The sequence below is a fragment of the Penicillium waksmanii genome (genome assembly GCF_028829765.1).
Source record: "Penicillium waksmanii strain IBT 27052 chromosome Unknown utg000009l:1.0-4314994.0:1.0-4318279.0, whole genome shotgun sequence".
Taxonomy (NCBI): domain Eukaryota; kingdom Fungi; phylum Ascomycota; class Eurotiomycetes; order Eurotiales; family Aspergillaceae; genus Penicillium; species Penicillium waksmanii.
The window spans coordinates 1,464,218-1,478,080 of NW_026643255.1; the positions used below are offsets into that span (position 1 = coordinate 1,464,218).

The 13,863-nt window shown below is 51.6% G+C and overlaps 4 protein-coding genes across 4 annotated transcripts; 1 reads left to right on the forward strand and 3 right to left on the reverse strand.

Annotated features, from left to right (window-relative positions):
- Positions 1 to 331: 331 nt before the first annotated feature.
- Positions 332 to 6,266, reverse strand: N7481_010926 (DNA-binding ATPase; the record flags this gene model as incomplete). The annotated part of the gene is made up of 4 exons (XM_057270145.1): positions 332 to 626; positions 694 to 6,102; positions 6,183 to 6,200; positions 6,256 to 6,266. The coding sequence occupies 4 exons, from the start codon at positions 6,264 to 6,266 to the stop codon at positions 332 to 334; spliced, it is 5,733 nt and encodes a 1,910-aa protein (XP_057117319.1).
- A 1,415-nt stretch (positions 6,267 to 7,681) lies between these two features.
- Positions 7,682 to 8,234, reverse strand: N7481_010927 (uncharacterized protein; the record flags this gene model as incomplete). The annotated part of the gene is made up of 3 exons (XM_057270146.1): positions 7,682 to 7,837; positions 7,926 to 8,062; positions 8,207 to 8,234. The coding sequence occupies 3 exons, from the start codon at positions 8,232 to 8,234 to the stop codon at positions 7,682 to 7,684; spliced, it is 321 nt and encodes a 106-aa protein (XP_057117320.1).
- A 197-nt stretch (positions 8,235 to 8,431) lies between these two features.
- N7481_010928 (secretory pathway Sec39 family protein) lies at positions 8,432 to 11,356 on the forward strand (the record flags this gene model as incomplete). The annotated part of the gene is made up of 3 exons (XM_057270147.1): positions 8,432 to 9,968; positions 10,022 to 10,178; positions 10,231 to 11,356. 3 exons carry the CDS (start codon positions 8,432 to 8,434, stop codon positions 11,354 to 11,356), a joined length of 2,820 nt encoding a protein of 939 aa, XP_057117321.1.
- A 434-nt stretch (positions 11,357 to 11,790) lies between these two features.
- On the reverse strand, positions 11,791 to 13,278 carry N7481_010929 (Cytochrome P450; the record flags this gene model as incomplete). Its single annotated transcript, XM_057270148.1, has 3 exons — positions 11,791 to 12,117; positions 12,144 to 13,093; positions 13,170 to 13,278. 3 exons carry the CDS (start codon positions 13,276 to 13,278, stop codon positions 11,791 to 11,793), a joined length of 1,386 nt encoding a protein of 461 aa, XP_057117322.1.
- Positions 13,279 to 13,863: the final 585 nt, after the last annotated feature.

Sequence of the window (13,863 nt, forward strand, 5' to 3'; positions counted from 1 at the left end):
GGATAAGGAGCAAGTGCGAAGGAGATGCGGAGTAGAAGGTCAATGCATCCTTGAATGTGTTGGAGAAAGAATTAGTTCGCTCGTGCAAAAAGCTCTTCTTGGGATTTCCCTAGAGAAGAGATAGAGGAAGAAGTGGGTTATTGGGAGGACATGAGGCATGATAGGCGTGGGACGGAGATGACAGAGGAGAAGAAGAAAGTGTCAAAAGTCAGATGAAAGGGTGAGGACGGGCAGCAAAAGTAAGAAGGTTGTCGGATAGGATGACCAGAAATCAAGGCGGGAAGAATTGAAGCATGTCGGTGACGGGTGATTTGGAATCATATCATCCACATCACGCTTTCATGGTTTCCAGGAATGAATCCAGGTTGTATTCTTCCTGGTATTGTCGGTCATCCCATAATTCGCCTAGGTCATCCAACCAGCCCTTCTTGCCCTTCTCCTTGACTTCACCGTCGATGTCGACCATGTCGACTTCGTTGCCTGTCTGGTCGCTTGGTTTCTCTGCCGTCTCTGCCGTCTCGCTAAGACTGAAGAGGTCTAAGAGTTGATCCGTGTCCATGGTGCCTAGTCCAGCATTTTGTTGATTGACAACGGTAGAGGCGACGTCTATCTTGAATCGTTGCAGACTGGAGTAGAAAGGATGTTAGCAAAAGTGAAAAATAAAACGATAGGAGCGCATGTGATAAATCTTACTTTAAGATCTTCTCTTCCAGTGTGCCTCTCGTTATCAGACGGTACACGTTGACGACCTTCTTCTGACCGATACGATGAGCACGGTCCATGGCTTGGATATCCTTTTGCGGATTCCAGTCATGCTCAACGAAGATGACAGTGTCTGCACCAGTAAGGTTAAGACCCAGCCCACCGACGCTGGTGGTCAACAGCAACACATCGTAACTGGGATCAGTGTTGAAACGGTTCACAATGTCTTGGCGCTTCGTAGCCTCAACACCTCCATCAAGACGCAGGTATTGTACGGACGGAAGCAACTTCTTGAGAACGTCATTCTGGACAATGTCAAGCATTTCCTTCATCTGACAGAAGACCAGAGCACGATGCGGGCTGACATAGCTAGCGCCAGTGTCAAGTTCGCCCTCGGCGGAGTGGTCGAGGCCGATTCCACAGTCGACGAGCAGGTCCCGAAGGGCACTGAGTTTCGGTGCGTGTGACACATCTCTGATGTTGGACCGCTTGGCAGACAGATAGCTCTGGACTTCATTGTACTGCTTGTGGCCGTCTTTGACAACCAAAGCAGGGGAGTTGCAAAGGCGACGCATGTATTGCAAAGCTTGGAAGATATGCTCCTTGTCGTTGCGCTCTGTGCTGCCCACCTTTTCTTGCAGTTCCTTCTGCTCCTTCTTCGTGAAGTCTTCGAAGAGCTTCTTCTGCAGCTCACTCGGGTCGCAGTAGTAGTTTTGAATGATCTTAGGCGGCAAGTCGTTCAGGACCTCTTCCTTGAGACGACGCAGCAAGAATGGAAGGACTTGCTTATGCAAAGCTTCAATTGCCAGAGCACCCGCTTCCTGTTCTTTCGAGGATGATTTACTGAATCGACTAGCTGCAATAGGCTTGGCAAATCGGTCCAGGAAAACCTTCTCGGCACCCAGGAATCCAGGCATCAAGAAATCAAAGAGCGACCACAATTCCAGAACATTGTTTTGAATCGGCGTGCCGGATAGAATTAGACGGTGGTTGCTCAGAATGCGCTTCACAGAAAGTGTGATCTTCGCCTTGGGGTTCTTGATCAAATGACCCTCGTCGAGTACGCAGTAGTTCCAGTTGATAGGGTTGAGGATATCGTTGTCGTTGCGGCAAACATCGTAGGAAGTCACAACGACGTCCGAATCAGCGATCTCGGCTTGTAGCCTTGCTCTCTCTGCTGGAGGTCCAACATAGGCGATGCACTTGAGGAAAGGTGCATATTGCTTGACTTCTTGTTGCCAATGGCCAGAAAGTGAGGGCGGGCAAATAATGAGTGAAGGAAGCTTTCGAGAATCCAGTGCTTGGCTCTTGGCATACTCCTCCGCACGCATGTGGTGGTCACTTGCAACAATGCAAATGGTTTGTAGAGTCTTTCCAAGGCCCATGTCATCACAGAGAATACCGTGGAGGTTGTATCTGTTGAGGAAAGCGAGCCAGTTGACACCATCCTGCTGATAGGGACGCAACTCGGCTTTGATAGCAACGGGAATCTGGAAGGTCTCCACTTTGCGAACGTCCAGCATCTGAGACATGAACTTCCGCTCACGGTCACGGCCCTTGAGCAGTTCCTCGGAAAATCCAGGAGGATCGGGTATACCTGCTTCCAATGGCACCAGTTTAACCAGTGTCGCAAACGAGGTTGTTGCTAGTAGTCGCACATCGTTATCGGAGTCACTCATTCGTCCGAGAACAGGGACCACAAGGAAGATGACGTATGGTAGAATGCCGTCTTCCATCACATGGATCAGGTGGTAAATGAACTCGATGGCACCTTGACGGTGGGGAACATCAAGAGCATTGTTGATAGTAGGCAAGACCTTTTCAACCAGCATTGTCATGCCGCTCACCGTTATGACGCTACAGATGGTAGCAAAGCACTTAGCGGCGGCATACCGGATGACTGAGAGTCGGCACTGCAGGGCCTTGGCAATAATGGGCATAAGGCCAGTGACCCACGAGTGGAGTCCAACATCGAACTTGGGAAGAAGCGCGCGTAGCGTAGAAAGACCGTCAACCACTTCCTGGCCGAGATCATTCTCGGGGTCTATGATGTCTTCTGGAAGATCGCCTTCCAGGGCTTGCTTGAGAGGACGCTCGACAAGAGCAGCCAGGTTGGGAACCTTTTCAAGAAGGTCAGCGCCAAACTTGACAGCCAATTGCTCCAAGGCGTCCTTAGCACCACGGCGCATGATACGGGCTTCCCTGGCCTCACGCTCGAATTTGGCAGCATCGGGGTGGTCTCGTCGGTCTTCTTCTTTGCGTAGCGACAAAATTGATTTCTCGAGCTGAGCGTTGTGTGGGAATTCGGGTGTCTCGGATGTGTCCACACAGCAGTATTTGACCAGGTTTCCGATGATCTTGTCCACCGGTCCACGTTTCGTGGCTGCGGTGTAATGTTCAATCAGACCCGCGACAGCGGTCGCCGATCGCTGCTGAAGCTCGACATTTTCCTCTTTCTTGACGCTGTCCATCATCCCCTTGATGATATGACCGGGTCGCTTAGGGATATCCCGCAATGCAACCAGGGCACCTGAACCTGCGGCAAGAACGCGCATATCGCGCTGTTCTCTCATGGATCGGGCCTCGTCAACCGCAGACTGTGCGGTCGTACGAGTATCGTTGAGAACTTGGGTGGCAGTGATTCGTTGAGCGGGTGTCAAATTCTTCTTCAAGCGGTCGAAGTCAGCACCAACGATTTTTTCGGCATCTTCAAGGGAGAAGGCATTGGGGCCAGCCTCGGTATCGCCTTGAACGACGACAGCCAGGGCCGGCAGGCGTGAGGGCGGGACGTGAGCATGGTCGCGGAATGAATTGAGCAGCGAATGGCACTGTGCACGAGCGACATGGAGATAGCAAGAAATATCAGAGTACCAGGATGGGCGCTCGCCCTCGACGATTGGTCGCAAGTGTTCGCATAGAGTCCCGGTGTACCTGCTGTCCGGTCCAGAGAGACGAGCATATTCTTCCATCACCATCGCCGTGGAAAGTTGTGTAGTTGAAGCAGGATGTTTCAGGCCGTCCACGATGGAGGACCAAATGCTCGGGAGTTCATGCTTATCCCAGAAAGAGATCAATTCACCAAGCGCCCTAGCAGCGAAAATTTTGGACCGCAGCATCGTGTCTGCGCCAACGAGATCAATGTCACCAGATAACATGTGTCCATCGACATTGTGGGTTGATGACACGGGTGCTTCCTTCTTCTCGACCTTGCGTTTGCGACCTGGCTTGACAGGCTCTGGGCCAGAAGCAGGAGGCGATGATTTTGCCGGAGCGAGTGCGGGTGCGGTTGCGGGTGCGGGTGCGGGTGCGGAGAATGGTAAACCAGATGGTTTGATGAAAAGAGAGGTATTCATAGGGATAGGGTAGCGAGGAACACCGAAGGGACCAAGTGTAAGGGCGACCAGAGGTTGGACAGATTCGGATAGATCGGCTTCAGACGAGAAGGACCCACGGTGCTCGATTGCCTTCAGCAGTTCCGACCAAACCTGGAGAGATAACTTGAGAACGCCCTCGTTGCGCTCCACGAGCAGGTTTTGGAAGATCAAGCGCAATGCTTTGCCATCCACCCAATCCGTACTTCCTTCTCCCTCAAGCTTTAGGAAGGTCATGAGAGCACGGAGAACTGCCGATCGAACGCTTGTGATGGTATGACGAAGGAAAGGGTATAATCGAGGTACGAGGTTGCCGAATGAGGCCTCGGGATCATCCGCCGCGTTTGCCTTCATTGCGTCTAGAACTTGGGTGAAGGTACACAACTTGGCCAACAAGTCCATCACAGATCCTGTGCTTGCGCTTAGATCATCTTGGAGATTCGACAGACAATCCCAAACAATGTGCATGAGAGGGCCAAGCGTGCCAGCCCGTGATGTGACGAATTCCTCAGCGATAGGCACCAGGGTGGCGGCACTGACAGACCGCACATCATCATCAAAATCGGCCAGGCCTTTCATGACGGATTCGAGAACACCGTCGATCATATTCGAGTCCTTTATGAGAAGGACCTTTCGAACAGCGACCAAATACCGAAGACCGATCATACCACCATGGCAAACTTCCCAGATTGGACGCTCCAGACCCAAATCGTTCTGCATAATGATTCTATAGAGGCACCGGTATACTTGGCGCACAGACTTCGGCGCCAAATGTGACAAAAGAGAACCAAGAGTCTGGCCAACGGTTTCTCTAATCGGGGCAACTACGTTGTCAGAGATGTAGTCACCAAAACGGTCGAGCATCAGGACACAGAGAAGACGGCATGCGAGATCGTCGAGCCATTGACGATTGAGGTTGTCGTTTTCTTCCCGGCTTTTGCCCTCTATACGCCCGGCTGCGGTACCTTGCACTCTGACCACTTCACGGAGAGCCATCGCAGCACCATGGCGAACTTCCCAATTGGAATCAAAGATATCAATGGTCAAAAATTCACACATGCATTCGAGCGGCCACCCGGCACCCTGGTCGGCAATTTCGGGCTGTATGATGGGCTTTTCAGGAGCGATGGGCCCCTTGAATTCAGAGACGATCTTCGAGTTATCCTCATCTGCGGCGGGATCGAGCGAGAAATAGTCCGGCTTGGTCTCCCCATTTTGCCCGTCACCATTTTCGGTCTTGACTGGGTGAGGAGTTGCTGCTGGCGTCGCGACGTTGTCCGAGGCTCGTCGAGAGGCAAGGTCGACCACGCGGACCTTGTTGGCGCCCAGCTTAGCACTTTGTTTGTTTTTGCGTTTCAGCTGGTTTAATTGGCGCTTGCTCAGTCCGGTATCTTCCTTGCCTGCGGAAGCCTCGGCTGGAGATGAAGCACGACGGGACGAAAGGTCATGTAGACTGTTCTCTCGAGAAATGGAAGGATTGGACGATTCCCTTTTAGGTGCCGGGGTTGCTGGTTTGGGGGCAAAATCAATACTGTCAAGGATTTCGTCTTCGTTATATTCGCCCTCGAGGCCGAGACGTGCATTCAGGGTCTTCTTCTGGTGGAGCAGGCGCGCCGCAGGGTCCATCGATGCCAAAGAGTATTCGTACTCCTTGCCCGCACTCCCGAGTAGTCGCTTGCCGTATTTCAGAACGGAACCCACGTCTAGGTTGTCAAGATGAAGAAATCCATCTAGAGACGGGGCAATATCTTCTGATTTGACCTCGGATTTGATCTCCACATCGTCATCGTCAGCTGCTGACTTGATCTGTAGCCCGTCGTCCTCATTAGGATCGTAGATTTCCGCATTTGATACTATCAAGCCGATTGCTCGGGCAGCAGCGGTTCTCGTGTCCCAGGACTTGGATCGAAGATAAGGCAAGATACGCCCAAGAAGATTGAATAGCTCATCGGGATGTTGTTTTTGAACATCACCTAGTTGCTGAGCAGCTGTGTTCCGGATGAGTTGAGTACTTCCGGTCTCTAAGAGTCTGTTTATGAGGATGGTCAGTTCTGAGCTGGGGGGGGGTAGGACTGGTATACCTATTGGTATACTTGAAATGGTACTCACGTGACCAGGCGGTCGAGTCTGCGGATCGGTTAGTCATGTGACAGGCGCGTCGTGATTGGCGAGTGGAACATACCGGGAAGTCATGGCGGGCCGTCACTCTGATGCCGAGTGAACAGCACCGCCTAAAGGTGAGAGGAGACAGAACAGGAGATAAGGTGCGTGAGAGACGCGACGGAGCGCGTCGAGAAGAGAGGCGATCGCCAATGAGAGAAGCAAACGCCTGAAGACCAACGCCCCAAAACACCGCGATGCACCGTGGCTGAGTCAGCAGGGAGGATTAGATTCAGTACACAAGAGCAGATTCGAGGTCACGCAGCCGGGTTTATATCATTGGGGCTCTCTGGCTGAGCGCGCCGGTCCATGTTTGGGTGTGTTGCGCTAGGCCCAATCTGGTATAGTCGTGGTTGGGCCTCCACTTCAGGTTTTTCTGTCACGTGAGGTAGGCGAGAATCTACGTGATGATACGGAGCAGAGTTACTGGACAGCCAGTGGTATCTATCTGCTGGGTCTGCTAGAAGTGATAGTAGTGTTCAGTCTAACATCAAACAGTAACCATAGATAGATATATGTAGAGTACCAGTGTTCATGTACTAAGTAAATCATAAATCATCTCATGGCGATCGATCGCGCCAAGACATGCCAGATGGCCTCAGGGGACTCGAGGATTCCCACCATCATCATCATAGGGGCCCCGAGTATGTCAGTCAATCATCCTGATGCCTTGCATGACCAAAATCGTGATCTGGTGAGAACGGTCGAGATTTTATAGCTCTGGCGAGATATGGTGTGCGAAATCACAGATTTCTACCAATAGTGATTGGTGGATTGCCAATGCGGGAACTATATATCCACACCTGCAATTATATATCCAAGCTTCAAGTCCATGACTGTCTTTCAATATACCACTACCTTCTACTACTAGTACTAGTATACTCCAGGGCTAGTATTTACATAGAGAATATGTCGAATCCAAAATATATAGCTTGTCCAGATATTAACCACTTAGATATACTAGTATTCCAGTATTGAAGATCACTGCCCCCCGAAACTACGAGCAATTCTACCGAAAAAATATAAGTAGCGCCTGGTTCTAGCCCTGGAGGTAATGCGATATCTCCAATCTTGGAAGAGAATATTAGATACATCAATCATACATGTCACATGTCATAAGTGCCACGACACCACAAAGAGCTCCAGCCCCCTGACCTTCGAGGACTCGGAACTTGCTATCTGATTCCAAGGTTATATCAACTTGAGACCCCGCCTAGTCTCCAGGCTACGGCTGTACCATCATCCAAACCTCCACTCAACGACATAATAGTAGTTTCCTTTGGAAGAACCGGAGTATCATTTCAAAACATGACCGGAATGGCCAACAAACAGAACATTTCTATACAGTCACAGACCCTCCGGAACATAGTCCGGGGGTAGAATCCCGAGGATCTCACGCATCAAAAGAAGAAACCATCGCGTCCCGGCTTGGCCCTTGCCATTCCCATCTATTGTTGCCGGATCTTTTCCAATGTAGCGGCAGTCTCCTTATCCTTGCCCAGTAATCCCAGGCTCCGGATCTCCTCGGCCTTGGGGCCATTCTCACGCGCGGATGCGGCCTCGGTCTTGCGGACAGCGTTGGCAATTCTCAAGGCACGGTAAACCTGGTCACAAGATTCTGATTTTAGCCACATTTCTTCTCAAGCCCTCCAAGTTGAATAATCCCCCCTTGATTTAAGAAAAACGACGTACCTCCTTGGTGTGGTGAAGACATTCGTGGTAATCCTCCAGAGCCGGAACGCACTTCTTCTTGCCCTCGATACCTTCGCTAGAGTTGACGACGTAGCAACCGAGGAGATCTTGCCAGAAGGGGAAGCATCGGTTAGGACCTAGAGACAGACAGACATCCGTTAGCTCGAGGTGGTTGCGGGGGGGAGGAAGGGTGGGAGGGTCTGCGCAAGATATGACCCAGCGGGCCAACACCGCTGCGGACTCGCCTCACAGGGTGGAAAAGGGCACAAGAAGAGACATACCGAGGTTGTTACCGAAGCCGGAAGCCATTGTCGAGGAGAGAAGAGAGCAATGGGCAGAGTGGTGGGCAGAGAACTGGCAAAGAAGTGGTGAAGTGCCGGGCGGATGCGACGCTTTCCCTCTGAAGGTCGTTTCCGACTTGGCCCGTGCGCCCCGCCTGCGTTTGGGCGTTGACGTCGCTACAATACAAGGACACCTCACTTCATCCTGCGCTTCGACCGATCGCCATGGCTCCTCTGGAAGGGCTATCGGATGCTCATGCCATTTTGCTTGCGACCAATCTCTGTGCAAGTGGTCATATCGCCGCCCTGCCAGCTCTACAAGCGCAATACCCCCATTGTTTTCCGTTAGAACGCCTGTTACGCATCATCTTGACCTTCCTCCCCGAGAGTACACAACCTTCCGACTACGTTCCAGTGCTCCAGGATCTGGCTAGTGGCACTGAAATTACATCCTCAACCCCAGAAATCGATCCATCTGCCGTCCAGGATCTGTCCGAATCGGCTGCAAGGAAGCGAGTGCGGAAGCTTCGTCTGCGACCCCTCCAGCGCGAGGACGAGGAAGAAGAGATCGCCTCCTCTGACCCCTTGACCCAGTTCATTATTCACCGCGCGCATCTCATCGACTCCGAAACGGCCCTCCAACCCCTCATACTGAGCCTCCTCCTTCCCTTCTATACACACAACGCAGCCATTCGAACATGGCTTGTCTCCAGTCTTCTACCGGCACTACGACTCAATTACGAATACTATCCCAACCGGGAAGAAGTGCTATCGCTAGAAACACTGGAGTTGATGGATGATCAGACCGCTGTCAACGTCCTTTTATCCATCACCGGCACTGAGAATAACGACATGGATCTGGTCAACAATTTAAGAGGGCTCGTCGGCCCTTGGCTCTATGGTAGTAATCGATCGAAGAGGCGCAGACTGAATGAAGCAGCCCGTCAAAATACCATCTCCTTTATCCAAGGGACACCCAAGCCGGAGACCACAGAATTCGCCGGATGGGAATATGTGAATGAATGGCTACTGTCTCGCAGCTCTGTGGATCACAACACTGTTGCCAACGCATTTATAAACTGGAACGGACCGGAAGACGTTGACATGGGAGGGTATGAAGGCCAGGATGTAACTCTAGCAACGGATAAGGCTAAGGAGTTGTTGAACCGGTACGGACAGTCTGGTTTAGCCGTGGTGTACGGTCACATGGACTCATCCAAACCTGCCCTGGAGAGATCCTTCAAGGTACTTGGACGCGTTGCAGAGCTGCTCAGCCTTGAAGAATGTTCATACTTGGATGCGACCCAGTCAACCCTTCCATCTGTGGACTATGATGCAGAGTTGCTTTCATCATCAACTCGAGGTTCGCTCATGCAGAACTCACTGCTCAAACGCGATAATCCTTTGACCCAACCATCCCCGTCCTCTATTTCATTTTTGAGCGCCCTGCTTCTTTCTCTTCGCATTTTGACCGGTCTCGGTCATAATGTTCCTTGCCGATCCGTGGCCAACCTTTGTCTCTTTAGCAGCGAGGAGCTACAGCTGACGGAATTAAGGAATGTGGTGGGCTCTACTATCGCGCAGACTCGGTCCAAACAACAATGGGAAGCCGTGCGAGAGCAGATTCTCTGGCTACGAGACTGGCAAGCCGACCAATCGGACAATGGTTGGGATGAGCCATCAACTCACCAAGGCCTTTTCTGGAGAGTCCCTCGCGACACGGTTGAAACCGAGGTTCTCAAAGCATTTCTTGGTGCTCAAGGTACGTTTTACTATCATCTCCGCGTCTTCTCATTCAATGCTGACTCTCCCCAGAACACCAACTCGCTGTTGATCTTTATACTCAAGCTGTTCCATCACCGCTCAGCCCCACTCAAGTGGAAGAAGCGGTGGTCGCGGCCATATATAGCGCTTACGATAATGCAAGCAATGGCAATCGAACACGCGGTGGGATGAAGAGAGCTTATGAGATGTAAGTCGAGCCTACCAAGCCCGTGAACTGCAAACATCTAACAACCCATCAGCCTTCAAGCTTTCCAACCGCATTTCCCAGAATCGACAGCTTTCAAACATATCGGTGCTTTGATAGCCGCAACACACGCTCTGTCATTCTACTCTCTGACTCTCCAACATGGGGTCCCTTTCCAACCAGTCAGCATTCGCGTCCACCACGACCCGCTCTCTCTTGTTGAAAAGGTCCTCGATCAAAACGCGAAAAGCTATACCAAACTTGACGACCTACTCTCAATCGGTCGCAACCTTGTCTTCGCAGGCCTCCCAACAAGCGCTTCCCCAACCGAGACCACCGACCCAATCTCTTCAGAACCCCTCACAGGCGCAGACGCCCTCGTCACATCTGAACGCCGCATAGCCTCCCTCGCCATCTCATCCGCCCTAGCATCCAACGACTTCGGCACAGCCTACTCCTACATCCTCACCCGGCTCACACCACCCAGCGCCCTATCAACAGCCTCTCCACTCCTCACACCACCCACAATCCCAGACGACATAACTTGGCGTGCTGTCTACAATGCAGGCCGCTACCGCCCCAGCAGCCCAACCACATCTACAACCCTCCAATCGCAAATAACCCACCTCTCACAGCGAATGGAACTTCTCTCTCTAGCTCTAGCCCTAACTCCGACGCCAGACCCGCTCCCTGAAATCCTCGGTGCCTGGCGCCGCTGCGACGAGGAAATCTCCTCGCTGCGCGCACGCGAGCAGCAAGAAGAAGATCTCTGGGACGCAAAGGGCGACAATGCTCTCTCAACTGTACCAGGCGGTTTTGGTCCGACGGATAGCGAACGCGATGCCTTTGACACTGCGCAGCAGCGCGTAGCACGACGGGCGCGAGCACGTGCCGCAATGCCACATTCGCACCCGCATGAGGCGCCGATGGGTCTGTTTGAGGTTGCGAGGGGAGCGGCGATGGCGCTACATAAGAATGCGTTCCCATTGCGTGGAGCGGGCTCGGGCTCGGGCTCGGCTGCGGGACCAGTTCATGTTTCTGCGGATGGCGAGCGGCCACTTTCCCCCGAGGATGAGGGCGAGGGAAGAGTTAGGAAGAGGGATATGGTTAGTAATATGGTGACGGGAGGATTGGCTAGTGGGCTTGGGTGGGTTCTTGGTGCTGAACCTGTGAATCGGTGATTGATGGATGATGGTGCATGTATGTGTAGTGTATTATGATAGCAATGACAATATACATTTAGGAATATTCAATTTAGATGTTTCCAGGGTTCCTTGTTCATACTTCTTCTTTTATATCTATATCTGTACTAGTACTATGGACAGTGGCGTTGCAAAAGTTTGAAACGCCACTGTACAAACCATGATTGTGCTGTTTGATTTGGGTAACTACGTAGTTGCAATGAAAGTGGTGCATAGTACTAGTATTGAATACAGATCCCCGGGGTGGCCAAAATCAACAGCCATACACGTTAGTCAATCTCAAAAGAAACACTCGGCAAAGTCGCCTGATACCCAAATACATAATGGACAGGCAAAGGAATTCTCCAAAAAACTTGAAATCCAGACCTGAGTAACCGAAATCCTTCCTAAAACCAATCAACCCACGCATCAGATCAAATCCTTGGACTCCTCCCCCGTGGACTAACAAGACCATAAAACTCCAAAGGCTTCACACTAAAAGCCCCATTCGAAGTCAATTCATACTTGGGATCCGCTAATTCAAACTCCACCTCATGAATAATACTCGCCAAAGTAGAAATCGACCATCGCCACGCCCACATCTTCCCATAACACTCACGCTTCCCATTTCCAAACCCCCTCCTCGCACCCTTTGGCAGCGCCTCCCACTTATCCCCCAGCATCCTCTCCGGAATAAAGCTCTCCGGTTCCTCAAAGACATCCGGGTCTCGATTCACGGTGTGCAGGACTGATATCATCGTCTGATTGTGCGGTATCTGATACTTACCCCGGCCAACAGGATCGGACTCTTATCTTCCGTCGGGATGGGCTCGATATTGAAACCAGGCGCCGTGGCCGAAAGGCGTAACGTTTCGCGAATAATGGCTTCAATATAGTGTAGATCATTTAGATGCTCGAGCGAAATAGGAGTAGAGCCGCCAACGACCGAATCAATCTCCTCTCGAGCCTTGGATAAAACCTCCCTATTCCGAAGCAAATAGTACAAAGCGTACGAGACAAGATTAGCCGAAGTCGCAGCCCCAATAAACATAGTAACGACCTCATCGACAACGCGAGACTCGCTCAATTTCTCACCCGAGACAGGGTCAGCATTATGCAGGAGCGCGTGGAGGAGATCATCCCGATCCTGCGCGTTATTATTAACCCTCGCCTTAACGATGTTGGCCGCGAATTCGCGCATGAGCCGGATATCGCTGGTGAATTTCTTTGCGTAGAGGAGTTTTGTTAGGAGTTTGGGGCGGGTGGGTCTCTTCATTGCTTCCATTGTTATGGATTCCCATGCTTCGATTAGGGGTGGTGAGTTTTCACCGGGGCTATCGGTTTCATCTAGGACTTGGATGCGCTGGTTGTAGAAAGATTGCATGACGGATGTCATTAGGAGTCGGTCTAGGTCGTTTGTGAAGAGGACGCGCTTTTGATGGCCGGATGTCCATTTGCGCGTTAGGTCTGGGATGACGGTTGCCATGTCTGCGAAGCTGGTTTCTGATTTAATTGTTGCTGCGCTGACGGATGGTGCCATTATGCGGTGGGCGACTCCCCAGATGGATTCGTTGTCGTATGCGGTGAAGATGCAGTCGTTTGCGCAGGCGCGCATCTCGACGATGGGGCCTGTGACGCATTTGCGGAAGCGGCGCTCGTCGCAGATTTCTTCTAGGAGGGCTACGTTGCTGATGAAGACGACTTGCTTGCCTAGGACGTTGATTTTACAGATTGGGCCTGGTTGGATTGGGGTGGATGGTTAGTTCAAGTTTGATATAGACTCGGAGGGGCTAGTGGGGAGGCTCGACGATACCATATTGTTTCGAGAGTTTAATCAGTGAGTTCCATGTGTCGCTTGGATCGACGTCGAATATGTTTCCCAGTAAAGGAACGCCGGGTGGCTGGGGAATTTCAGAAGACATTCCAGGGTTATTGACGTTGAAAATAATATGTACTGGGCTTTTCAAAGGTCTCACGAGATGACGGGCACTCAGCTCTATTTAAAAGGCCCAGTATTAATGTTGCGTATTACCATGCATAAGTAGTTCGAGCTGGCCCTTAAATGATAGCAAGGTAACACACGCGAGCCGGCCCTGCAGGAAGCAGCTTGGATTGGCCCAAGTCCAGAACTAGCTGGGAGGGGGAATTTGTACCGAGGACAATCGATAACCTTAGTGGTAGACCTGCATCGACATACTTCGTAATGTGTACTAGTGTGAAGAGAAACTCCCCACTCGATGCCCACGAACACCTGAGGTTATCAAGACCGGCTAGACTAATTATGTAGCCGTGCAGTCACTAGTAACTATGATGCGCCCACCTGAAGGCGAGGCGGGAAACCCGAGCTACATCCTACCGGGAGAAACGGGGGGTTTAATGCTATTATATAACCGTTCGATAGAAAACTCTATAGCTAAGGATGGAGGCAGTGCTGCAGCATATACCAAAACGGCAGTGGTATGCTACTACGGTAGTAGGCCGCCGTTACAGTACCCCCATTCACAAGA